The sequence below is a fragment of the Drosophila kikkawai genome, chromosome 2R (assembly GCF_030179895.1).
Source record: "Drosophila kikkawai strain 14028-0561.14 chromosome 2R, DkikHiC1v2, whole genome shotgun sequence".
Classification (NCBI taxonomy): Eukaryota; Metazoa; Arthropoda; class Insecta; order Diptera; family Drosophilidae; genus Drosophila; species Drosophila kikkawai.
This window is the reverse complement of record NC_091729.1, coordinates 23,251,870-23,279,219: the sequence shown is the minus strand read 5'-3', so window position 1 is coordinate 23,279,219 and position 27,350 is coordinate 23,251,870. Positions and strand designations below refer to the sequence as shown.

Below are 27,350 nucleotides of genomic sequence, written 5' to 3'. Positions count from 1 at the left end.
TGTGTTATTTATTAATTATTATTTATTTAATTATTTATTATTATTGTTGTTTTTGCACAATAACCTTGGAATTGGACATTTTTATGGAAATTCGTTTGCTTCGTTGAATTGGTTTTCTTGTTGTTGGGGTTGTTGATGTTGTTGCTTTGTTTTAGGGCTTTTCTTTGTTGGTTTGCTCACATAATTAATTAGTTAAGAAATCTGCACGAAAGGATAAAGAAGTTGTTTAACTTTAATGGCACTTTAAAGGATTTATTTCTTGTATTTTTTAAGTTGGCTTGCTTTTTGGTTATCCTTTGGGACTCTACAATTATTTCGACGGTATGCTTTTCCCCGATTTTAATGTGTGTTTTTCGGTTATCCTTCGAAGTCGACATTAAAAAAAAAATTGTTTTTCGTGCGCTCACGCTCTCGTTTGCTCAATTCTCTCGCTATCCTCTCTCTTAGCAACGATTAAGGTTTGGCTAATTTGTGCATAAACTTTGTGACAATCGAATTTCAAAACTGTTTTATATAATTATTCGAGTTTTGAGTAGGTTTTTGCCTTAGTTTTATTTCGATTTGTATTAAAATTTTTCAGAGACAGTGGCAGCGAGTGGGCGAGCGGGATGGCAACGAGTCCTTCGTTTTGCCGAAGCTTTTGAACCGAACGAACGCGAACACCGCACAAAAGAAGAAAGCCGAAAAAAACGGTCGTGGAAATCCCGTATATCTAACACACACACACACACATACAGCTGCGAACAGTGCAAAGAAATTTATATAATTCGCTGCTCTGCTTCTGCTCGCTTTCTCTCTGCTGCTTCGCTGCTTGTTTTTGTTGGTTTCGCTGCAAACACAAAAACAGCGAACGGATCCACAAGGAGCAGCATGGGAATGGGAATGGAAAAGGAATGGGGATGGGAAGGAGAGGCAGAAAGAGAATGAGAACGAGAACGAGTGGGTGTAAGCTGCTGCTGCTGCTGCTGTCGTGCATGCGTCTGTGTGGCTCTCTCACCCACTCTCTCCGCCTGCGAGTGCGTGTGTGTGTGTGTGAGTAGTTACTTAGGGCAGCCAGGCAAGCACTCCGCATGCCATTTTTTTTATTTTCCACAAGAAGATGGTGAAGAAGAAGAAGAAGAACTAGCAATAAGAAGAGGCACAAGAAGATGGCGGAGAAGAAGCAGCAGTAGCAGCACAAGAAGTCGCCCCTTTCGCTACTGTAACGGTTCTTTCTTTTACGAGTATTGGTGGTAAGCCTATGCGTGTGGCTCTCTCTCGTATGCCATGGGCCTCTGTATTGGTGTTAGAACCAGAGTCCAAGAAGTGGAAATATCGAAGGATATTTGAAATGAGACCAACAAAAAAAGAAAAGAGCCAGGTCCTTCTCCTTCAACCACAAAAAAAAAAAAAAAAAAAACGGAAAATGTAGAAAGAAAAAGCATAATTTGCGAACGTGCTGGCGACAATGGAGCCTACAACATTTTATTCAGCACTTTTCGTGTATTATTTAAATCCTCGATTGTCCTCTTTGCCTTTGCCTTTTTTCGACGGCTTTCTTCCTCTGCTCTTTGTGTGTTAACTTTCACTTTTGTTTTATTTGCTGCGTTGACACTGCGCACACACACTCGCACGCACACACACACACTCACAAGCACGCACACTCGTGGGTAGCTGTATATGTATAAGGATTTTCTCTTTTTTTTTCTTGGTGCGTGTGCTGGTTGCGGGATCCTTTCGTTTCAGTACAACAGCCGCTTATATAAGCCCGGAACGTAGCACGAAAACTTTGGAGCACTCTTTATCGAGGGGATTGCCGTCGAAACTCGGGTTTCTTTGGGCAATCGACTGAAACCGACAAATAAAAACTCTCCGAAAAACAGCGGGGCCATTCATTTTCTTTTTTTATTTCGCATTATATAACATTTTTGACGAAACGCAACCGTTTTTGTTTTTCTTTTCGCTTTTCCCGTTAGGTTAGGTGTATCGATAGCGATAGCACAATTTCAGAACACTTAATTTTCTATATTATTTTTTTAGGGGGTTTAGCGAGTAGAAAAAGAAGGGCTGCCTATTTGCAAGTATGTAAATATATATATATATATATATATATGACATATACATATATACTTAGGGCGACTCTTCCTCTTCTACGCAGAGCGCAGCATCAACGGCCGTGTAACGGTTATTTTCGCATGTGTGGGCGGGGACACACGGCAGAATGCGGGGGGCGTGGTAGGCGTGTAGTGCTCGAGAGTTATGCTTGGCAGATTTTCCTTCTTGGATTTGATTTTTTGGTTTCGGATTAATTTTGCAGCTACTCTCGCCATCGCCACCCCGGCCACTATATAATTCTCAAGTCCCGAATACCGTTAGATTCACTGTGAAAGAGATGCTGCTGCTGCTGCTGCTGCTACTACTGCTAGTGCTGATTTCTTTTCTTTTTCTTTTGCTTTTTTTGTGTGACAGTTTACAGGCAAGAATTGTGTGTTTTGTGGACGCGACGTCGCAGGACAAATACCGTACAATCCTGCTTCCTGCTGATGGCCCCAAACGGCACTGACTGTGCCACAATTGCAGATGGCGCTCGACTGGAATGTGCGAGCGGTCCAAAAGGACACGAGTCCTGGCCGAAGCACGCCCGAGCGCCGTTACGAACTCCCGCCCGAGGGCAGAGCAGCTGACAGAGGAGAGACCAGCGCTCTCAGGCTCCTTCCATGCGCTGTCGCTCTCCAGCACGGCTGTCAAGCTTCTCAAACTCTCCTGCTCTCCTGTGCGCTTTCCAGGCCCCATCCTGCGGCCAGTTAACAGAGCTCTGTTAGTGCTGGCCGCTCTGTTGGCCAGCTGCCTTTTCGAAAACCCATTTTTCGGGCCCCCGTTCGAGTTGAAGCAAGAAGAATTACTTGCTGCAGGGCACTTAATCACACAGCCACCAGGAGCAGGGAAGGAGAACGAACAGGAGCAGGAGCAGGAGCAGGAGAGGAAGAAAGAGAGTCACTCAAAGGCCCCGGCACTTGACTCAACTCATCTATCTCACATTCTGCCCGCTCTTTTTTCTTCTTTTTTTTTTGCCTTTTGCGCTTACTTTTACTTTTCGGTCTCCGTCTCTGTCTTCCGTTATGGCGTTTTGTCTTTGTCTGACTTGGCCTAAATGTGTAATACCCTATAATGTCGTTTAATCCCACTCGACGTGTTTTAGTTTCGCCCCGCCAGCTTACGGCAAAGTCACTTGGAGTCACCGGGAGTCGCAGGCGGAGTCGGCGGGAGTCACCCGGTGTGGGAGCTCCTGTTGACGCAGCCGATAGAGAGATAATTGCCAGGTGCCTCGGGATCAGGATGCAGGATGCGGGATGTGGGTTAAGGGGCGTGAAATGCAGCTCCCCCACTTTTTGGTTCCCTGCAGCCACTTGATTGGCAATTAGCGGCAATCTAATGGCAGACTGCCAATTAATATGGCTCACGGGAACGACTTGTTCCAATAATTGCAATTCAATATTGTCTCCACTAGTCCATAAGTATACTCAGGGACAATAAAGAAAGTTGAATCACTAAAAAGGTAATTGTGGATATCAAAGCAATATGGTTATGAGTTTAAGAGCTACAATTGTTTAATGCTTAATCTTAGGTGCAGTTTAACAGTTTTTAAGTTAGCAACAAGTAAGAACACTAGTCATAATAAAACTACATTTTTTAAATTAAAAAAAAGGCTAAGAACATGTAATCATTATAATGAAATATTTTCTGAAATATTTAAAAAGTTTAAATTTAACTAAATAAACTTTTCCTGAATATTTGAATATTTAATTAGTATATTTTAGACTCTGTAGTTTAATCCAGTCAAAAATTAGCCCAGTCTAGAGTCCTGCCAATGAGTACCCTGTTGATGACCAATTCCGGTGATGCATATTCACCCCGAGCACTCGCCGGTGTCCAGCTGACACGACTGTCCAAGGCCGCGTCGACCTTCAAACAGGCACTCAGCGGATGAACAGCCGCTCACTCAATAGTAGTTGGCGGTTGGACATTTCGAGATGAAAAGAGGATGGCTGGACAAGGGACGGGAGACTGGAAAGAGGAGCAGCAGAACGGCAGAGAGACAGCACTTGAATTATTAAGTTTTCTTTTTTTTGGTAATTAACTTAAGTAACTGCCACGACAAATCAAACGGGGAGGCCTGTCCTGGCAATAGCCACACCCCGTCCCGATCCTATCCGATCCGAAAGTGACCAAGTGAAGTGGGAAAGGAAAACAAACCGAGGCGCGGCACGGCGACACCGAAATCGAAAAGAGGAAAAATTAGAACAACAAAGCGGAAGGAAAGCGGGCGAGGCGAAAATCATTTGGCTTGGAAAGCAGTTTGCTTCAATTTATGCGCATTCCAATCAATAACTGTGACACATGCAAGGACAACAGAGCAGAACAGAACAGAGCAGGGCATGCCAGCCAGCCAGCCAGCCAGCCAGCAAGCGAAGGCGGGCAAAGGACTCAGGACTCGCAAAGCCCACCCAAGAATCTCTTCACGAGGAGAGTGAAAGTGCCAGGACATCGTCGAGAACATGGAAGATGGCTCGCTGGTGTTTGTGGCATGGATATGAATGTGTCAAACTTATGCTGGCTCCCACACACATACAGTGCCACCCAAAACACACACAGACATACAAACCCACGCAAGAACACCCACACACATGTCGGTGTGCGTGCAGAAATTGATAAGAAACGGAATAACCCTCAAGAAAATTTGCGGCGAGCGAACGTATGGGTGTATGTGTGTGTGTGTGTGTGTGGGTGGGTTTGTAAGGATGGGAGAGGCACTGAGAAAATGGAAAACAAAACCAGAAATGCCTGCACAAATAAGAAAATAATAACAACAACTAGAAGGGAGAAGCAGAGCTAAGGTATGCGTTAAGGAGTCTTAAATACTCTTTACTAGAATAAAATGAAAAAATTAACTTTAATTTGTATTTTGGAAGTAAGAGTAGAAATGTTTTAATTTCTCCACTAATTTAATATTTATTAAGTTCAATATCACGCGTTAATTCATAAATTCATTTTAAACTTTATTAAAATTGTAAATCCTTACAATGTAAAAACTCCTAAAGAAATAGCAAAAATGTTTGATTTATAGCAGACTTCTTTTAGATTTATTTACTTTTGATGGATGTATGCCATAAACCAATTAATACTCTTTCGCTTGACAGGACATTAAACTTATCAAATGCATTGGATGGCTGTGACGATGCTCTTGACGTTCCGGGAAATTCCATTACCAAGGCAGTTCAAATATGCGATTGGCGGGGTTATAGAATTCAGCTTCCCGAGTACCCAGTTCCGAGGACGAAGTCCCGAGTCAGAATCAGACTCGTTATCATCGCCGCATCTGACAGTTTGGTAAGTTGAGCATCCAATCGCATCACATCGCATCGCATCTCATGGCAGCGTGAAACATCCGCTTCAATTTCAGTGCTGGCTTCAGTTTCCCAGTTTCAGTTTCGCAGTTTCAGTTTACCAATTTCCCACTTTGCCAGTTTGCCAGTTTGCCAGTTTGAGTTTTCGGCTTGTGAGCGGGCCAAGGTAGCTTCGTCGCTCAGCATTTCAGATATAAGCGTTACAAGGACGCCGCCTGACCAAAACGAAAGCAAACGAATCGAAACGAAACGAGAGGCAAGGCAAGGCGAGGCGGGGCGGAGCGGGGCAAGGCAGCGAAAGGACGCGGCAAGGATTTTGCGCAGTCCCTCCTTTACACAAGTCGCTCTGCTCATTTTATTTTATTTTACTTTATTTTATTTTTTTTTTTCCTTTTTTGCACACGCACCACAACGAAGAGCAAACGCAGAAAGGAGCTCCCATACACACACACACACACAGTCATAAAGCGGGGCGGAGGCAGAGGCAAGTTTTGTGAATGAAATTTCGCGCAGGCACAAAGCGGCCAAACAATGTGATAAAAAGGGAGACAGCGGCAGGACAGACCTCACCCCCGCCTCCACTACCGCCATCCCCCAATTCCCTCGGGCAAGTCACGCGGCGAGCGGATGCACAGAGAGTCTTCGCCACCCACCCACTGCCACCCACCAAAAACAAAAGCAAACACAAACAATGCCGCCAAAAATCACAGTCAAACTTCTGAGAATGGCACCGCGTTGGGCGCCAATTCTATATAATTTTAATTTTTAAATATTTAGCTAAGAGCTTTATATTTTTTGTCATTGTATAATTCTATATATTTTATGCTTGAGCTAATTTATTTATGTTTTCTTTTTTAATTTGTTTGAAATCAAATATAAATAAAGGTTTAATAGGATAAAATATATGAAATGTCGTTGGGCGCCAATATTATTTTAGCTTGATAGCTGAAAACTCTTAATTGAGTCGTTCTTTTAGCAATATAGGGCATATTTGTCATCCCATCCGTTGTAAGCATCATTTCAGGAAGTCCCACTGTATTGTGTATAAAAAGAAGCTTCAAGGGAGTCGACAGCCGCTTTTTGCTGCTACTTCCTTGCTTTTCCTCCCACACCCACACCCTCTCTCTCTCTTGATTTACTGTTTTTGTTATTGTAGCGGGCGTGGTGTCTGCGCTGCCTTCGTGGAATCGCTGGAAGGCAAAAAGGGAAACTAAACTAATGCCGGGCATTTATCGATGATGGCGATGACTACGACGACTGTGACTCAGATTCGAAATCGGACTCAGACGCGTTCGGTCCGTCTTGACCCACAAATGGTGGGCACAACGCTGACGGTTGTCTGATAATTATGCGAGCTACGAGCTGCGAACTGGCAGCAATTGGAGATGGCGCTGGAGATACCGCTAAATGCGCGCAATAAAAGCCACAGAGGATATGCGGATGATAGTGGTCGGAAGTCGGAAAAGCGGTTGCCTCAAATAGGTTAATGCAGCCCACACGATGGCTTGGATGGGAAAATAAAGGTGAAGATAAATAATATATATGTAAGAAAGGGGAGTTTTAGGGTGACTTCTTTTAGGGGGAATATGCGGTTGGGGATTATGAAAACTATAATTTACAAAGATTAAAGGAAAACTTTGTAGAAGAATGTGTAAAGATATAGTAAGTTTCTAACCCCTTTTGGAAGTAATTGGTTATTATTTTATCAAAAACTGTAAAAGCAAAGCTTAAAAGAATTCAGTGATTACAAGTAAGGTATCTCTCAACCTTAAGTAACAATAGGAAATAATACATATCCGTCAAGTACCTTGCAGTATTTTCAATTGGAATTATTCAATAGATCAAATCGGAAAAGCACAGTAGCGCATTCGATGTCCAACCATTTTGGGAATACCCCGCGAAGACTAACCCACTACCACCCCCAGGCCCATCACTCACTCACACTCTCATATCTGTACGTATGCAGGACGTAAAATGTAAATTCCTACGGTTGTGTGTGTCCTGTGAGTGGTGTTGTTGTTGTTGTTGTTGGGTGATAAAGCCATAGATAGAGCGTGGGTGCATGAGTGTGGATAATGGCTCGTCGCAAAGTCGAAACGCACACACCAACGGGACCAACACCGAATGTCTGCACACGCCCCACAATCGCGCACAGGACACACAGGACACCCAGGACCCATACATATGCCTGCCTCACATAATAAGGTGCGATTTGTCTCGCGCATAAAACGAAATTTCCTGCACACAAACCCACACAAACACACACAGAGAGAAAGAGGGGGGTAGAAAGGATATGAAGGAGCCCCCCCCCCCTTGGTAGCTGGCCAACAATAGTCGGCGCTTCTTTGGCGGGTTGAAAAGGGGCCAGCTTCGATTGCTTTGTTGCTTGTACATGACAGCGAAAGCATTGGGTGTCGTCGTCGTCGACGAAGTCTCTCTGCTCAGTGTTTTTGTTGGCTAGTGTATGAGTGGGTGGTTGGTGTGTGTGTCTCAGCGTGTGGGGGGCTGACAGTAAGCAAGGACGAGGGCGCTGTTCTTTCCCCCCTACATCTTTGTAGGTTAAGGCTTATGTCAAAGCAGGAAAATGGGCGACAAAAGGCGTAAGACGAAGGCAAACTCGTTTGCCATAATTATTGCTTTTGTTGGTAGCTATCGTCCTTCCTCAGTAACCTCCTCATACCCTCCACCTCCCCCTCATAACCCGCACAATCCGTGGCATTATTATTTTAACCGGAAATGTGCGCATATGTGTGTGTGTGAGTGTTGTGTGTACGAACGAACAATTTGTGAACTGCATGAACTTTTGTGCCTTTAGCCAAGAGGCAGCTTTCCCTGCGTGCCGGCATTTAGCAAATTTTTTATGACAATGTTTGCCGCCGCTTTTCCCACTCTTTCGGAGGGGGAGCAGCAGCCCTTAATTTTATGACAAATATTATGTTAAAGACCGAATATGCGCTACAGCATAAAAGTCAATCATTTTTCATTCCAGCTTCATGCCATACCCAAACCGTGAGTCCTTACATTTTTTTTGGTTGTGTGTCCACTGGGGACATTTAATTTTGGGTTTTCCTCGTTGGTGCTGCGATTTTTCTTGATATGCGATATCGTTTTATTTCGCGCTCTCTCTTTACTTACTTTTTTTTTTTTTTTTTGCTGAGCTCTCTCTCTTCTCCCTTGGTGTGTGTGTGTTTGCGGGCGTGTTTGCCACCCACTGGCCAAGCTTTTGTTGATATTTGGTGCGGCCTGCTTCAATTTATGTTCTGTTTGCCTTTATTGTCTTTCTCGACTTGCCCTTTTCCCTTTTGCCTTTGCCTCTTCCATTTCCCTTGGTTGTTTGTCGTCGTCGTTGTACGGGTGAACTTGGCTATAAGGAATGCTATAATGGAGGGTTAAAAGTGGAATGAGGTTTGGTCGAGATGGGAGGATTTAACTTGGTCTAATTTCTTTGACTTTTTACAAAATCAAGGCATTTAGAGAGCTCTATATAAGTCTCTTACATTTCCTACAACCTAATAATAGTAATTGTATTTAACCAGAAAATAATTATACCCAAGAATCATTTAAGAAATTATGAAAATATTGGTAATAGAAATATATAACAAAGAAATATTTTATGTTTCTAATTCTAAATTCAAAAACATATTTATCTACAGAGCTTCTTTATGGATATATAATGAAAATATTGGTATTAAAAATATAAAAAAATATCCTTTTCTAAATTCAAAAACCTTTTTTTCTCAAAAACTTTTCCACTCCCTCCTGCTGCTTATATTTTCTTCCTTTTTTTTATTGATAAGTTCATTTAATGGGCCTGGCCTCCGCCAGCTGCCGTTCCAGCTCCCCATCCCCAGCCTCCACTCCCTCCCATCACCGCCCTCTGCAGCGGCGTCATTGCCATTGTCTCTGTTTGACATTTGTTGGAGTGGCCGCCTAATGAGTTTAATGCTTTGTTATCATCGCTGTAATCGGCTTATGTAATATGGCAATATAATTGAATCCCGGAATTATGTCATTCCGCCAAGACTCGGAGTCGGAGTCGAAGTCTGGAGGCACTGTAAACGCACTGGAGTTTACAATTGCAAAATTAACAAATTGCCAATGCTGCACCTGCCCCAAAAAAATAAAACATAAAATGTGTGTGCCTCATGTTCATGTTTGTGTGTCAACTTGAGAGCAAATGAAACTTAACGGAAAAGAAAATTACATCATGCTCGTCTCAATGGGTCGACATAATATTATTTTCTCGGCCTAACCTAGAGTGAGTGAGTGGAAGAGAGAGAGAGAGACAGAGCAAGAGGTCCTGGTTCCTTTGCCACCCTCCCCTTCGTCTGGTAGTCAATTTTTTATTTATTTATTTTATGCCTACGCACATACGCGCCTTGGGAAAGCAGCCAAAGGAGCGGCAGCCCGACAGCCCAAAGGAGCCCCCAGCTTGACAGGTGTCGCCGACTGAGTGGCTGCCTGACAGACTCCCAAAAAGTGGGCGTGGCACCCACTGTCGGAGATGGTGGTGGTGGTGGTGAAAAATGGTAGCCTATTATTCTTTGTATTGTTTTATGTGGCATTTATACGCGTATTTTTGTCGTCCTTTAATAGGCGAGACGAGGCGAAAGCGAAAGCGTAAGCGAACACCCTGCCGAGTGGAAAATAACAAAGGCAATGGACTAGACACCTCCACCACCCCACATTCACATCCTCATCAGCTGGAGGGCTCCTCCTGCCAACCACCGTACTCCATGCTCCTCGCCCGTATCGTCGCCATCCAATCAGTAGATAAATAACACATAAAATGAGGTGCTTAATCGGGTTTGAAGTGATGAAAGTGAAACTGAGCCGTCCGTCTGTCCGTTTCGCCTCCTTTCCTGCCACCCCCTAGTTGCTTGGGCTGTTGTCCCTCCGCCGTAGGCGATGTCGTCCTTGTCTCCGTCGCAAATCTCGAGTATCAACTCGGTATTTGAATATCATTTGCGGCCGCAACATTTTCGAGTGTGCGTGTCGTCCTTCGTCCTTCAGGCGTGACAGCATAATTCCACTTTAAATTGCCGCGCGTAGACGAGTAATTTGTCAGCATTGTTTGCATAAATTAGATAGCCGAAAAAGGTTGATTGGCAAAAGCCAAAACACTAACATAAATAAATTACCAGCAAGAGCAAGCTAAAAGACTATTTGAAAATTGCGCTATGAATCGATAAGTTATAATTTAATGCTAATCGAATTCTAGCCTATCGATGCAGCCCTACGGTTGGTACAAGTTATCAAAAGCATTTTCAAGTTAACCAACACTGTTCCTGTCCAGCTGCAGTGTTGGCAGATAATAATATTCATAGCTAGATAACTGGCAGCGATTTAACCGCTAAAAACAGGGAAGGATATAGATGATTAAATATGAAATAGAATAAATAAATGTTTTAAATATGCAAGAAATGTAAATATAAATAAATTTTATTCACATAAAACAAAATTATATATATTTATCTAACAGAATAAAACCATTTCACACAATAGTTGCTACATTTAGCTTCAAGTTAGCTAAATTGGCAGCACTGTCCAGCTGTGTGATAAATAAAATATATAATCAGAATCAGTATTAAGTATTATAACGCACCTTATTCCAAGTCAACCAAGAGCTGAATCAAAAGATAAACTCCTCTATAAAAAGGAAATCCGCGAAAAACAAGCGGTATTCGTCACGCCTAGTTAAAAACAACCAAAACAGCTGCCACAAGAACAAAAACAAGTGCTGTTCTCTTGGGAAAAGGGAGAAATATATGGTAAAAAACTGAATAAATTAAACCAAGCGTAAACCAATGAATTTAGATAAACGAATTTAGTGCTAAAACTTGTTGCTGTTCTCACATTTTGGAGCCGTATCTCGTTACTGCCGTTTATTGATTTTGTTTTTGTGCGCGTTGAATTGTTATCAACAACCTCCTCTACCTCCTCCGCCCCCTCAAAATGTTCATATTTATTTATATTTGTTGTATTTGCTAGCCGAAATAATATTGGGAGACTCGCTATCGCTATCTTATCAGTCAGTCCCCCGCGAATCTTGCTAATTTCGTTCAACAATCATTGCCATCTGGCAGCAAATCTGTAATTGGATTGAGATCTCTCCTTCGGTGAATCAGATGCTAATTGAGGGATCGATAGCTACGATAATCAAATATGGGCTGCTACTCAAACCCAATTCAATGCCTTTGAACGTGCTAATTCACACCTCGAATAATGCCGCACCCACTTGGGCGAACACAAAATCAATAAATGCAGTTACTGCCCGCCGGCCCCCCGCTGAACTTCACTCTTTTTCTGATTTTCCGATTTTCTTTTCAGGCTGCCATGGTTTAGCAGAGACCCGAACTTTTATCATTTCCTGAAGAGCCGACCGGCAAGCGTTGCCAAAATGAAACTGAAACGCTGGCGGCACAAGCGTAAATAATCACTTGCCTCGAGATAAACGTCAGGAGACAGTCAGTCCAGCCGGAAAATAAACAGCAAACGCTTGCAATTCTTTTGAGTAAAATCTGCGAGAAGCCGCAGAATCATGCTGGGACGCGGCCAAAAGCTGCTGCTGGGCATAGCCATACTGATACTAGTCGATGTGGTGTGGGTTTCCTCCAGCGAGCTGACAAAGGTGAGGGAGTTCTTTACTAAAACCCTCTGAAAAACGTAATAATTTATTTTCCCCACAGTTTCTGTACAATGAGGCCAAGTTTGACAAGCCCTTCTTCTGCACTTACTTCAAAACCTCCATGTTCAGCATTTACCTGCTGGTCATAGGCATCCTGGCGCCCTGGAAGGAGTCCTGCGAGCGACAGAATGGAAATTATGCGGTAAGGAAGTTCTTAAACTACCTACGAACATATATTAACTCTTTGTTTTCCCCCCAGATGATGGAGCAGAATGCAGACGACGAGAACTACTACTCCAACCAGGCTGTTTTGGTAACCTAACTTGACCAAAGTTCACCCAATAATCCTATCTAATCATGTCTGTACCTCCCCCAGGGCGACCCCACCTATGTGCCCATCAGATCGCCACATTTGGTGACCACCCCCAATGGCAACGGCAGCACCAATTCTCTGTCCGGCAGCGAGAGCGATGATTCCAGTGTGCGCAGCGTACGCTTCAGCAAGATGGCCGAGGTCAGGGAAATGTCCGCCCACGAGGCCACCGATGCCCTAATGGCCAGGCTCTCCTATGCCGCCAGTCTGCGAATTAGGCGACAAAAAACCCATCACAAAACGGCCAAAACAGCACTGCTGTTCTGCCTGCTCTGGTTTGTGGCCAACTACTTCTTTCAGTTGGCTCTGGAAATGGACGAAGCGGCCATGATAACGCTCGTTAGCTCGTCATCGTCGTTCTTTATTATCTGCCTGGCGGCTGTGTTTCCCTCGGCAACAGGGGACAAGCTGACCATCACCAAAGTGATTGCAGTGGCCATGAACATTGGCGGTGTGGTGGCCATCACCATGAACGATCTGCACGACACAAAGATGACAAGAGGCGTACTCCTGGCCCTGTTCAGTGCGTTCTTCTATGCCGCCTATCTAGTTTTCGTAAAGCGAAAAAGCGATACGGAGGAAAAGGTCGATATACCTTTGTTTTTCGGTGAGCTAATCCATTTTATTTTGGGCTCGATATCGTTGCTTATCTATTTTCGTTTCTTTCAGGCTTTGTGGGTCTGTGGAATCTGTTGCTTTTGTGGCCAATCTTCTTCATTCTGCACATCACCAAGATCGAAACCTTTGAGCTGCCCAGCCAGGGGCAGTTTGCCCTGCTGTTTTTGAACGGCCTAATTGGCACTGTGCTGGCTGAAGCCTTGTGGCTGTGGGGTTGCTTTCTAACCTCATCGCTGATCGGCACGCTGGCCATGTCGCTGCAGATTCCGCTGGCCATCTTGTTCGATGTTCTGCTCAAGAACAAGCCGTACTCGCCGATGTTTTATATGGGCTCGATTCCGATATTTATAGCCTTGGTTTTCGTTTCCTTGCTGATGCGAAACGATGACTCCGATCCGCTAATGAAGCTGTTTAGAGTTATATATAGAAAAGTCTGCCGTTGCCATAAGCCGAGCATTGTGAGGTAAGTTTCTAGCCCTAAAAAACAATAGAATTTACCGCTCAATTAATATATATTCCCCGCAGAGTCAACGATGAGGAACAGCAGGAGTCTCTGATTAGCAACAGCGATTAAGAAGGCTTTTTTGTAAAAATCGCGCTTCAACACACACTTTGAATGTTGCTCATTGCAATGCAATCTAAAACTTGGCTGTTCACGAGTTCGTTTCGAATCGTTCTTTAATCTGTAGGGACAACTCATGCACAACTCTCCTCATTTCTCATTTGTGCAATTTTCCGTTGGATATTAGGTTGCGATTTAACGTACAACTATTTATTATAATCTTACTCTAGTGTATTCTCTGTAAATAGTCTTAGCTTCTACGAATACCGTTTATCTATGTGATAGTCTACAAAGTTTTTGCTGAAGTCCATCTATAATTTATTGTATTCACCCTGCGCTTAGCTGTATATTTGTTGACTTCTCCAAGCAAGATGAATACAAAAAAAAATATATATATACATGTATTGATAACTTATAAAAGTAAATACAATTTGTCTACCGTAAGCTTAACATCTTGTGAAACTATGCCTAAAGCAAATATACATATGCAGTTTAAGTGTGTGGAAATGTTGGTGTGGATTTTTGGGGTGGACTCCTTCATTGCGTGACAAACTTCTTACTAAATTTGTATTACCCTGAAAGGATATAATTAACCAAAGAATATCGTCACACGTACACATTCAGTTTCATTACAATAACCCCCATAATAACGCCAAATTTCACTTTCTATTAACTCACTCACTTTAATTTGCAAACCTAGATTCTATAAATATGTATTTACAATAGCTCTCACACTTAATCGCTAGCCCTTAACTAGGTATGTACTCAATAAGATCACACAGGTTCATTTCTGTAGGGAAAGCGCACACAAACTGGCATCTGTGTGGCCCAGAAGAGTGGCACGGCACGAATGCTTTAGGTTCCATATCCCCCGGTCCTCCTCAAACGCTGGCCACGTTCGCTGCCAGGACAATGGAGGTGTCGGGCCTCTGGTATCCCGCTGCTGGTGCTGCCGCGGAGGCAGGACTGGTTGGGGTCTGGGCGGCTCGGGATGTGGATGGCTCGATGGGCTCCATTGTGATCACTGTGGCTGCTCCGGCAACTGGAGAATGCGGATCTGTCTCCGAGTACGGTGGAGCTGGAAGCGCCGCAATCCCAATGGGAGCAGCGGGATCGCCAAGCGGCGACTGTGATGGCACTGTGACTGGAGCTCCCGCGCCACCGGCAGCAGCGGTGGGTGTGGTCAGGTTACACATGCGCATCACTTCATCATAGCTGGGCAGATCCTTTTCATCCTTCTCCAGCTGATCGCGAATGCGATTGGCCTCCTCGCTGCCCGGTTCAATGAAGAATATGTCGCCATAGCGGTTGTTTGGCCGCTCCTCCGTGCTAAAGACATTACCTTGTCGGTCTGGAAGGTAAAAAGAAGGAAAGGGGTTAGTTTGAGAGAAACTTAGAAGACTGTGGGATCTTTCCAGTTTGCTTATTTGATTTCTTAGAATTATTTTATGGCGTTAATAATGTTAATAACTTGTTGGTGTAAAAATTCAAGAAAATGTGAGGATTTTAAATCAACAATCTAACCACAATTAGCCATAACTTTATAGTTCTTTCACGATTAACTTTTCCTTAAAGTGGCTTATAAACCAAATCATTTCACTTCACTTTCATTGTCACGACTTCTTAATGCCACCCTTTTGTTGTGAAATACTCATATTTGAATTGGCACTTTAATAATGATCACTGTATCACAATTTGCTAGCTCCAAATAAAATTTCGATAGGTTGTAAAGATAGTTGACTTTGGGAATGTCACGCTGATAGCCCACTCGCGATGACAAATTCTAGCTGAACAAGTATCCCACACACAGTACCAGCTTGTCTCTGTTGACGGATCCGAGCCCTTGAGTCGTGAGCACGCTTGGCCAGCTATTGATAATAGATATAGAAAATAAATCAATGGTGGCCAGCTGAGGGTCTCCTCCAAGGGATAATTACGTGTATCAACTGGGCAACGACGTATATGGCAAATACAAAGCCCAGCGCCACGCACAGATTAGCTGTCAGACCCATTCTATGCGACTGCTTCGAAGACTGTTTTTGGCGAAATAATCGCCACCGAACCCCAACGATTAGATAGGCTTCCTAGGCTCACCACCCGGCCCACTCTCTGTTCTACTTTTTTGTTGTATTTTGGCACACGTTACCAATTCCTATGGTGTATAGCCGCCACTGTTGATTATGATGTGTTTGCTGCTGCTGCTGGCGATTTTCCTGGCGACGTCCACATCGTGGCCGGCAGATCTTTCCTAGAGTTTTGCTCTCCACGCGTATGTAATAGCAAGCCAGGGGGACAAGGCAGAAAAATAAGAAAACCAGGGCCAGGTAGATGGCAACTTCAATGCCGCATCCGCTTCCCCAATTCATCGCTGGCTCCGATCCGTGCATTTTCGGCGGTATTCAAAGTAAAACTACAGCCACCAACGACGCCTACTGGGTCCTAGTATAGCTCATAGTTTTCCATTTGGCACGCAATTGATTATTCGCCCGAGATTAGATTGTGTACGCCATGTTTGGTCGGCCATACCCATAAAGGTTGCTCCCATATATCAGATATACAATATATATGAAGCTATAGCTACAGTTGAAGTGCAGTGCAACTTACACACATGAAAGTCCATGGAGCTGCGACGTCGCGAACAGCAGCATCTCAGCAGCCAAATGACAGCGAACTTTTGGAGGGAAAACAATGGAAGACTTGGGTTACCACAAAAGGACTCGAGGAAATCTATGCAATGTGGGTGTGTTCACCTGAAGAGCCGCATAGGCCACGAAGCCAATCAGCAGTAGAACGAAGAATGTAACCAATGGGCTCGCATCCATGTTGCAGCGAGCTCTCTAGAAGACTGACCCCCCGCAGAAAACTGATTTGCAATATCTGCGCAGAACCCACCAGCAGAAAGCACCCTTATCGCGAGAGTCCACAAAACAAACTGGAGTGTTTGTTAGCTTTATGGATTTATGAAAGGCACTTGATCATCAAACCCAGCCAGGCCACCCACACCTAGACACAGCATATCAAAATCAATACATGTAAGTCCTCGTACATACCAATGGCCACAACGCGAGGCTGACGCTGCCTTTGGCGTTGACGTTGACGTCGTCGCCGGCCAGAATCCTCGAAGACGCCCCGAGGATTTGTACCGCAGCACTTGTTCAATATAATCCAGAGTAGGAACTTGTAGGAGAAGACTAAGAGTCAGTAAAGCAGCAATGGGAAGTGCCTAAGCCCTCGCTTAACACCTTTGGTTTTTAATTAAAAAGTTTATCACTTGACACTTTGTTTATCTCAGGGTTTTCCCTGAGTAATTGTCATTATTATCAAGCATTTAATTGACACAAAAGATATGAAAAGTACTAGTAGAACCTAAAGAAGCTCATTTAAAGACTTTATTTTCATGCATTTCATCACAAAACTATCAAAATTAGATAACATTTCATTAGGAAATACGATTAACCAAAGAGTAATTAACTCCCAAAAGTCTGTTAAGCGAGAAAATGCCAGGTATCCGACAGATATAGTTCTACCTGCAGGGCCAAATAGGCCAAGGGCATGATCAGGAAGAAGATAAAGAACACCCCCACGTAGAGGATGAAAAAGTCCATGGTGCCGCGCCAGAAAACAAAAAAGCAAACACAATCGAATCACTTGAGTGGCGAGCTAAAACTGAGCACCTTCTAGAGCCAAATTTCCACTAATCTTATCTGGGCCAAGGCGAAAGTCTGATTGGCCAAGTATCTAATATATATATATTTTTGTACAATTCTCGATAGGTAACCTACCATGTCTGCGTCGGCGTCTCTGCCGCGTCCTGGTGTCCCTGGCCTCGAAGCACACCCAAATGCAGAATCTCAGGCAGCAGAATGTGATTGCGCAGGAGACAAAGGCCAGGAAGAAGAACACCAGGTAGGGCGGTATGTGCGACATGTTCATCCGTGCGTCCGGCTGTCCGGCAGATCCACGTGGATACGCGAGCACCGAGGAAGATATTCGCTCCATAAAGAGGCCTTAGGCCAACTGTCGCATCATCGCCCGTGGTTGGCTTTTGGCCAAGACTTATCGGCGACTGGCTGGGAGAGCGATGGAGTGGGAGAGCGGTGGAGCAGCGCAGCGAACAGGTGTGTCAAGGGCCATGTGATAAGCAGGCGGCAAACGGTCTCCGATAAGATACCAAGCCGCCACTCTCTCACTCGCTCTCTCTCTTATTCTAATATCACTTTGAGATACAGTAACTGTATCTCTATCCGACAGATATGCGAATAATTGCACTTTGAATAAAGCCACAGCCAAGCACGTGATACGGACGACATATGAAGGTCTTGTGATATACGATTATTAAGGAAATCTATATATAGGAAAGCCTCTTGTTCAAAAAATAAAAACCATTTGAAGATAGTTAACTTAGTAATAGAAAAACAATAATATTAGATAAGAAAAGAGAGTGCTACCAAAAGTATTGCCTACTTTTTGGCGACTTTATATTCGCTTCAGACTTAAAAAATAGCCTAAAGGTTTAAAGATTTAAAGATTTTTTAGGGATATAATACATGTTCCAAGGGCGGCTTTAATATTTAAAGCAATATAAACTAAAATAAGAAAGGTCTACAGGAAATTTATTAAGAAATATGAAAGAAAAGCCTCTATATTTTTTATAACCAATCGTTTTGCTATCAAAAGTTTATTATTTATCAGAAATAAATTTAAGTAAATCTCGGTTTACATTTCTTCTAATACCACATATTTATTCAGTTAATGAAAAACCTGATATCATAGCAATTATTTCCTCAATATGATGACTAATTGGCAATTGTTTAGCTTAGATTAGATTATACATTATTACTTCAATGTAATAAATAAATGTACACACAGAAAATTATTCATTTCTACTTATTATTCAATGAACTGGTCTTCAAAAGGTTTATTTTATAATTTGTTTCTATATTATAAAATTCCTCAGGAAGCTTGTCACGTTTTTGACGTTATCTATAACTAATTAAGCCCTGATCGATAATATTACGTATACGCCATATGTACATCAAGTATACGTTATAAAGAGTGAAAATAAATAAAAGTTAACACTTTTTATAACAATTTCTTTACAATCCCTTAACTTTGTTTTAGAAGACTCATGGGCTAAGGAATACCGGCAACATTTAACACCATTTTTAATGACTTAAAAGACAAAAGAATATAACTTTCGAGACCAGAAGCCAGAACACCTGACCTGCTCACCTGCTGTCCAGCTGAAACGACTACTAACTCCCGGCGAAGATGGATAAGAGGCACTGTATCTGCTCAAAGGAGGACTAGCTAAAGTTCTGGTCCGTCGCCTGCGCTTGTCGGATACGTATCTCTGGAAATATCCGTGGTTTCACTTCCGTAAAAAGAAAACTAACGAGAGACACACAACTCACACTAATGGAAAAATACACAAGCACCACAAAAATGACCAGCAGGACACTGAACTCGCACCAACGCGACAGATCGCCCATTTTGTGGAATATTTACATGGCCCGAACCGCGACCGAGCATCAAAATAAATGAATTCTAAATGCCGACCAGCCAACACTGAGCAAACACACTGTCGATAAGCAAAGCGAAAGGGAATCAATAGATAACCTTATCGGAAATCGCGGCTGACTCATGACTATTCACCTGGCTAACTGGCTGCTCACCTGTATTCAAACTCACTCCCGAGGGATCAATTCTGTAGCTCTGCAAAACTCGTCCTCGCTGACGGTTTTCAGCTCGATTTGGACCAGGACCCGGTACATGTCCACGTTGCGAAGGCTTATGCCTGGCGCAGAGACAACAGGCCTACAGAGATCATTAGAATCAAAAAGGGTCTAGACAGATTCATGGCTGCAACTTACTCGGACTAGAATCGATACAATGGCAAAAATGAGAAACCAACCGATTAACATGATGGCGTAATAGGCCATTACGAATCACGAATCAGTTAATACCGGAAGAGATGGGTAGACAAGACACCGAATTTCCACCGTTCGCCGCGCGCAAGAAGTCCCGCTGAAATGGCAAAGGCAACGCTAGTCATTGCCAATGGCCTAATCACCAAACAAACCAAATCGAACACCACCACCAACACTTCATTATCACTTATCAGACTCAGCGGACAACTCTGCGATTAGGGTGCCACACGCAGTTCCTAGATTATACCGCACAGTAGCACTTACGCACCTGGAAACCCGGACCCCGAACCGGACACGCCCTCCGCCACATAGCTCTGGGCATCGTACTCCCCGGAGTTTAGGTTTTTCCGGCTCTTGTAGCAAAGCTGTTGAGGCAGAGAATGGGTGTTAGGAGAGGGTAAAAAAGGTAACTTTTCAAATCAGAAATAAAGCTCTTAAAGTGGGGAATACAACTGTTAACAAATCACCTTGATCCAAGGGTATTTAAGAAGTTTGTGTTAGGTAATATAATAAAGAACGGATTATCACAAGAAATATTATGCGCTTAACTGAAAGTAACACAAAAACATCAACTTAAACGTTGTTACTTTTCAATTAGAGAACAAAACCCCTCTTTAAGAGCACTTTTCCGATTCAAAAAAGTCAACTCTTACAAAACTCACAAGGGTCACTAGGAGACACAGTAAAGATATATAAAATATATCAAAAACTTCCATGCTTAGAGAAGAAAAGAACAAACTGAGCCGGAGATGGATTAACTTCAACTGGCTGTTCTTCGCGAGTAACGACGCAGAATGCCAATTAAACTCATATCTTATAAAGTGTTGCCATTTTCTTTTATATCGCTGTTTACCCCCACAGAACAGCAGGTATTATCTTATCGCTGAAGCTTTTGCAGCTTTTGTTTTGCAAGTTTTAGAGGCTAGAGAAGGGGTGTGTGAGCATAGGGATCTGGCTGAGATCTTACCCTCGATGGCCCGACGCAACATCATCTCTTGGCGCACAAGGCGGGCATAGACCCGCAAGTTCCACTCATCGACCTTCAGCTTAATGTACAAATAGATCTCCTTGGGAGGGAAGGATTAAGTAGAAATCACGCTGTGGGTTGAACGTACCCGCACGATCAGTGACATCACGATCAGCACAATAAAGCCAAGGAACCAGAATTTTCCGTACATTGTCCCCTTTCTATACTACTTTCTGATTGCCTCTTGGTCGAGATTTCGAATTGAAAGTTGTACTACTTCTAATCAAACATTATAATTTGGACGATCTATTTAAAATCTGACTGCTGGAGCGGAGTTACTCGATCAGAAACTCACCAGATTCGGATTCCCGGGTATAGCCCACGCAGCACAGGCACTTCCATTTGTGATTGGGACAGACATAGGCCTTTGTGGGAATAACAAAGGAATTAACAACGGAGTTCCGGGTGAACTTGTATCGCCACCAAACTCACCCGTATCAGGATAAGGAAGATCAGGATAAAGGATATAAAGTAATAGCACTCTACAAAACTCATGGCTAACCGATGCTGGGAAATGTGAAATTACAAATGAGCAGAGACCCGCGGGAATACGAAATTAAACCTCAGTACTAACGGAAGATAACGCTCTTCCGATAAACAAAGATAAAGTCCGCGTTGCATCAGGTTGACTTGGGTAATTCATTACTCTGAGCTATCCGAGATAAGCAAATCAGAGAGCTAATTATAGCAAAAGGGCCATAAACCTAGAGGCATGTGCTGCCAGTTACGAACTAAGCCTATATTTGTGGTCTTTACAGATCCGGCTCACCATTACGTCTAGCGTTGGTCCACCTCTCCGCCACCGCCCTGGCTCTGTTATCTCGCTCTTGGCCAGCTCGCTTGGCCTTGCGATAGGCATTCACAAGGAACTGGGAGGAAAACAGGAAATCCTGTAGTGCTTGCTTCCGATTTGGGGTTATATATCTACTCACGACCATGATGATAAAGATGACTAGCACCACCACGGAAAAAGAACTCATTTCCGCACCCATGGCTACAAACAGTCCGTGCGGGACAAGTATTTCATGACAACTGACTGGCTATCGGCTATGGCTATTTCGGAGCCGCTGACTCGATTGGTTATTATCCATATCTTATCAACCCATTTAGCAAGAGTTGTCGTAACGCGAAAAACAGTTCAATTTCGAGTTAAAATTACAATCGCACTTACTTCTCTGGTTGGACCTCCGGGCAGACAGCTGGGCAATCTTTTGGGGAAGCATTTTTCAGTTAGTTAGTAACACGTGCTTGAACCCCTCACTCACCTTGATGAGAGCACAGAGGCCTAGGCCAAGGAATATCAGGGAAATATACAGAGGTACAGCCATTATTTTGGGCTGCTCCCGAATCTGCTTGAAATGGAAAGAAGACTAACAGTTGATTTACCAAAAACGCAGCACTCCAAGATGATAAACATGGCAATGCCTGATAGCTGACAGCCATAATTTAATCGGTATCCGTTTAGACCCGATTAAGCCTTATCGGTCAAAAATATAAGCAAAAAATGATGAAAAGGTAGCCAGACATGGGAGTACTCTTATACCTTTTTACTCTTATACATATATCCTAGCCTATCCAATTCATTCTTTCTTATGCAGAGCTGACCACACAGAGCACCTAGAGGTGCTCTCTTTCCAGTTGAGGAATATATCAGGAATATATGAGGAATATATGAGAAAGATATGAGAAAGATATGAGAAAGATATGAGGAATATATGAGGAAGATTTGAGGAAGATATGAGGAAGATATGAGGAAGATATCAGGAATTACGTGCAGTTCTTTTCTTTTTTATTCATTTTTCACTTTATTCGAACTCAAAAGGATACTAATTTCTTTATGTTTATAACCTCCGTTTCCGATTTGATAGCTTATACTTTAGTTTTCTTTAGCTAGATGACTAATTTTTATGAACCAAAATTAAGATTAGATAAGAAATATTTCATCAATGAATGAAATAGTTTAAAGCTGGATTTTTTCTAATTCACAACCATTACCTCTGCCCATATTGGCTCTCTCCACAATTATCCTCTCCACATTCATCCTGTACTTCTTGAAGGCATTCATCACGATCTATTTTAAAGACAAATATCCTTTTACTGCAAACTTTTAATGTGATAATGAGTGAAAACTCAAAGGAAATCCACTCACAAACATGATGATAATGCCGAATATCACTGCAAACACTATCAAACTGTAACCCAGACCCATGGCTACTGCACTGCGTCCCTGACCAGTATTCCATGTCAACTGAAAGTCTATCGCTTGATTTGGGATTCATTGGCTTGATTATCCCATATCTTATCGCCAGTTTTTTTTTTGGCAAAAGTCATAATTTCTTCTGTTCCGACATATTTGCAATGTTTTGGGGGAAAACGATTGGGAATTCGAAGAAAAATGGGTTTGTTTCTTAAAAAAAAACATAGAATAGAATTCTAAGCTATAAGTCTAATATTTTTCATTTTGATTATAATATAGTTTTGGAATTATCCTTAAAGGTTTCAAACTTACATCTTATCAACTCCCTTCCAAATCCACATATAAATATGAATAATTCATAAAAAGTATAATATATATAATATAATATACAAAACGAGAAGAAGTAAGACATTCAGATAGTTAAGATAAGAGAATAAAGACTGAAGGGAGTGAAAGACTTAGACAATTGGAGAATTTTTTATATGCAACTCACCGATGTTGGGTTCGGTGGTGACCACAGTTGTTGTGTCTATATATCTCTGCTGGTCCCTTTGCTTGGAGTGGTTGTAGAGCTTTGAAATTAACTATTTTAAGAGGTAAAAAATTCTCTGTAATTTAAGTTCTTTAGGGTTTCCACAAAAGCCACTTACACACACTGTAATAAACACAAAGACCCCCACTACGACGAAGGTACCAAATCCAATGCCCATGGCTGCAGTGATCCTATTGTGGCAAGTATCTCAAGACAACTAAAGACCAGGGCTATTTTTGAGCCTCTGATTCAGTTTCATATTGTCTGATTATCCATATCTTATCAGTTCTTTTATCGAGAGTTGTAAAACCAAGTGCAGGGAAAAGCCTCAACCAAGAATTGAATACTCCTACGGAGTTGAAATCTTTTAAATAAAGATTTTGATTTCTGAATAAAGCCTAAACTTTACCTTTACAGACTTTCCTAGTTTAATTTTTGAATATATAATCTTTATAATTCCTCCCTTTAGCTAATGACACAACACTTACTTCTGCGATTATGCCTTCGTGCGGACATCTGGGCAATCTGCAGGGAAATCACATATATAAGTATTAAAACTATTGAAATCTAGAGAAATTAACTCACCTTAATGAAGATACCGATGAGCAGACCCAGAAAAACCAGGGTAATTGAGAGAGCTGCCGGCATTTCGGTTTTATTGGGATGAACATAAAAAGTCAACTAATAAAACTGGCCAAATCGCAGCGACTTGGAGTCTACTCAAATTTATTGTGCTCTAAGATGATAAAAGTAGACTCTAATCGGTGTTCTATTGAGTGTCGATTACGCTTTATCGGACGAAAATAGCAAACAAATAAGTGAGTTAGAAGACTGTCAAATACCCTTGGACTAGTAAATATTATTAAATGTAAATATAAATACAAGAAGGAATGGAACTATAAACATGTAAAAGCATTCTTCTGAATTTTTATTAATTAAGTTTTTTAAGTAAGGAATTGGTAAAGCTTAATAAGTTATAGGTAAAGTAATAAAATGATCAACAAACACACTTTTAAAGGGGCAAAATAAATATGATTCATATAAAAGAAGTCTACAGATTAGGGGGTAAATCACCCAATAAAACGGAAATTCTTGCTCTTCATTTTGTGAATTTTAGCTTTCCCCTGATAATGTGACCTTGAGCCAGAGTATAAGAGTGTATATAATCAAAGAAATACAGATAACAAGAGAGGTTAAATAGGCTCGTGTTGTTCAGAACTCTCCCACTTGTATTGTATCAAACGAAACGAAACTCTCCCACTTTAATTAAAAAACCCCAAAACTCGCCCAGTTAAGTACACAGTCATGATCTCGGCATACCCTTGCATTGTACTCCCAAATGGTCACAACAATTTCAATTTTCAAGTTCACAGCACCAACGAGACCCGAAATAAAATCAAGAAAAACAACGAAATACCAACTGCGACTGACCCATTTAATAAATCTGTGGCAATTAAAGCGAACCGCTCGGGTAATTATAGGGCGGTCGAAACCAAAACCAAAAAAAAAAAAAAAAACAAACAGACTCTGTTGCTGAATTGTGATAATTAATAGTTGGCCTGGGAGTGTCCGCGGAGGGTAGAGATCTTGCCTTCGGACCTCAAACTGCACCCAACAAAAACACACAATGAAAATTGTAACAAAAATTGCGAATTTAGTTTTAGCTGTCGTCTCGCGTCTCCACTTCAAGACTTTTATTGTTACAAATCGGCAACGGAACGAGCGAGTTTGCGTTAAGATTAAAATAAAAAAAATGTGCTTCGATGCCTTGAACTGAAATTAATGAGCCCGCTAGCCCCGACTCAGCCTGAATTGGGGTGTTAGCCCCCCATCTCCAACCCCATCTGCAGGGCCAGAGCGAGAGCAAGTCCAAGTCCAAGTCAGCATTTCTTTTGTGGGCTCCGCTAATGCAGCCAGCCATGCCCAATTGGCAGCTCCGTGGCGGAGGAGTTCATCCGTCCAGCAATTCCATTCCGTCAGGTGCGAGTTGGGGGCACGCTTCATGCTTCAAGTGCGCAACAATTGGACAAAAGCGGATTTGGCTTGCTTGGTTTTGGCTCTCGGCTCTTTGGGTTTTTTTCCCCCCTATTTTCTTTGTTGCCACTTGATGGCTGAGGTTGGGGCTTGGATTGGTAATTTGTAAGCGGAGGCATTGCAATTGATTTCAATTGAATTACGCACACACTTGTCCAGGGACCACATGAAGACCGAACAAGATCATTTCGGATCTGATGTTATTATTTATTGCTTTAAATTCCAATGAGCCACCACCATGGGGTTACCTTTAAATCACTTCACTCCTAACGAGTGCCCAATAATTTTAATGGATTTTTATAACTTGAACTTAATGTTACTTGTTGTGTTATTAGTGTGAAGGGTTTAATATATATTTTAATGTTCAGGTATTAAATTGTTTAATAAAGGAAATCTTATTGATTTTATAAAGCTTTAACTTTGAAAACGATTACTTGCCCTTGGAAAATCAATAATAAATATTTAATCACACTTACTAAAAGCTTATATAATTTTTAAAATGTTTCAAGACATAAAACCTAAGATTAAAAGGTTTTCCCAGACTCTTTCTTAGTTTAAATAAAACTAAAATATTATTTTAACTTCCTAAATACAAATATTTTACCTTCCGAACTTAATTTTAAAAGTTAACCACTTCTCAACTAGATTAGTAACTACCTCATTTTGCTGATTTCTACTTCCTTCCGCTGCCAATCTCTCACTTTTTTTAATGTGAGAACTGTCCAACCAAAATTTGCATTTCTTTGACTCTTAAGGGGGGCACGCCCCCTCAATGTCAAGTTCACAGTCACTTCCGTGCCGGAGAGACCAAAATGCAGCGAACACGTAACTCCCAACGATCTGATCCGATCCAATCTGATCTTGATAGTCGCCGAAAAAACAATCCAAAAGTATGGCTCAAAACTTACAAATCATCTGGCGGACAAGTTCCGGCATTGTTGCTCTGGAGCTGGGCTTTATGGTCTAATACCTGCCCATTGTTGACTCGGCGTAAACGATGGTTATAATTTTTATGACGATGTGAATGTGCGATGAATTAATCCCAACGGTTTTTCGACTCGACTGCCCGCTAATTGTGGGTGTGCGTCCGATTTCTGCCTGCCGGTTGATGCTGGCGGCCAGCCAGCCAGGTGATGTCAGTAATTTTGGGTCTTTAATCATATATTAAATAACTTTAAGCACACGGAGCTAATGTGAGCTAATTAACTTCCAGAAATCCCAAAGGGGAATAGGGGAAAATTAAACCGAAGTTGTTCTGCTCTAAGAAAGGTTGTTTGGTTAATAAACAATATATTTATAATAAGATGGAAATAAATTATAAATTAATTGGTATTTGTTTTTAAATTGTATGGGTAAAATCTAATTAATAATTTTGTTATTGGTTGATTAAGAGGGAAATTATGAGAATAAATAAATTTTTTCATGTTTAAAAATGAATTTTTTTAATTATCAAAGGAATTTATAGCATAAATTTTTATCAAAACTAATACAAATAAAAATCCTACTTATTTCCAGGAACCCCTAATTAATTTTAAACTTAAAATGCTAAAAAAATAATTATTTAATTATATTATTGAAAAATAAATACATTTTTCTGGCTTGAGAAAGAACGTTTATTTATTTCCAAAGAAAATAACACCATTATATGTGATAAAAAGCAAAACAAATATAAATCCTACTCATTTTCAGAAACCCCTATATTATTTTAAGCTTAAAATGCAAACAAGTAATTATTTAATTATATTATTAAGTTATAAACTCTATTTACCCTATAACAAAAACCCCAAGAAACCCCTCTAAAATGTGCGAGCCAAATTACTCAATCTATTCGTGTGTGAATTAAACGAATTGCTAATCTAAAACAGATCCCAGACCCAAGTCATTAATGAAACAGACTGGAAACGACGCCCCGAGAACCGAGAAGGCGCGTTCGCTGTAATTAATTTCAATTCGCCACTCTTCGAGCTCCGGCCTTGAACTTCAGAAGTGACGTGTCTATTAGAACGCTAATGGATCAGGCTATATACTTTCGCTTTTGCCAACTCGAGCTATTCTTGAGAAATCC

At 41.9% G+C, this 27,350-nt stretch overlaps 2 protein-coding genes and 1 long non-coding RNA gene across 13 annotated transcripts; 1 reads left to right on the top strand and 2 right to left on the bottom strand.

The window, feature by feature from the left end:
• The first annotated feature begins 10,933 nt into the window (after nucleotides 1-10,933).
• Nucleotides 10,934-14,015, top strand: LOC108076439 (solute carrier family 35 member F5). Its single transcript, XM_017169294.3, has 7 exons — nucleotides 10,934-11,155; nucleotides 11,715-12,015; nucleotides 12,074-12,214; nucleotides 12,272-12,325; nucleotides 12,389-12,992; nucleotides 13,055-13,466; nucleotides 13,529-14,015. The coding sequence occupies exons 2-7, from the start codon at nucleotides 11,926-11,928 to the stop codon at nucleotides 13,575-13,577; spliced, it is 1,350 nt and encodes a 449-aa protein (XP_017024783.1). The 5' UTR covers nucleotides 10,934-11,155; nucleotides 11,715-11,925; the 3' UTR covers nucleotides 13,578-14,015.
• Nucleotides 14,016-14,228: 213 nt separating this feature from the next.
• Nucleotides 14,229-23,915, bottom strand: LOC108076440 (uncharacterized). 11 transcript variants are annotated; one of them, XM_017169308.3, is made up of 3 exons: nucleotides 23,837-23,915; nucleotides 23,740-23,776; nucleotides 14,229-14,916 (listed from the first exon to the last, which is right to left on the bottom strand). In XM_017169308.3, the coding sequence occupies exons 1-3, from the start codon at nucleotides 23,897-23,899 to the stop codon at nucleotides 14,447-14,449; spliced, it is 570 nt and encodes a 189-aa protein (XP_017024797.1). In that variant the 5' UTR covers nucleotides 23,900-23,915; the 3' UTR covers nucleotides 14,229-14,446. The 11 variants fall into 11 exon arrangements, with proteins under 11 accessions (XP_017024797.1, XP_017024793.1, XP_017024798.1 ...); XM_017169304.3 differs by lacking the exons at nucleotides 23,740-23,776; nucleotides 23,837-23,915 and adding exons at nucleotides 22,518-22,593; nucleotides 22,672-22,747; XM_017169309.3 differs by lacking the exons at nucleotides 23,740-23,776; nucleotides 23,837-23,915 and adding exons at nucleotides 21,694-21,730; nucleotides 21,788-21,865.
• Nucleotides 14,955-16,602, bottom strand: LOC138928019 (uncharacterized). The gene is made up of 3 exons (XR_011444471.1): nucleotides 16,316-16,602; nucleotides 15,503-16,236; nucleotides 14,955-15,433 (listed from the first exon to the last, which is right to left on the bottom strand). It is a non-coding gene; the product is annotated as an uncharacterized lncRNA (long non-coding RNA).
• Nucleotides 23,916-27,350: the final 3,435 nt, after the last annotated feature.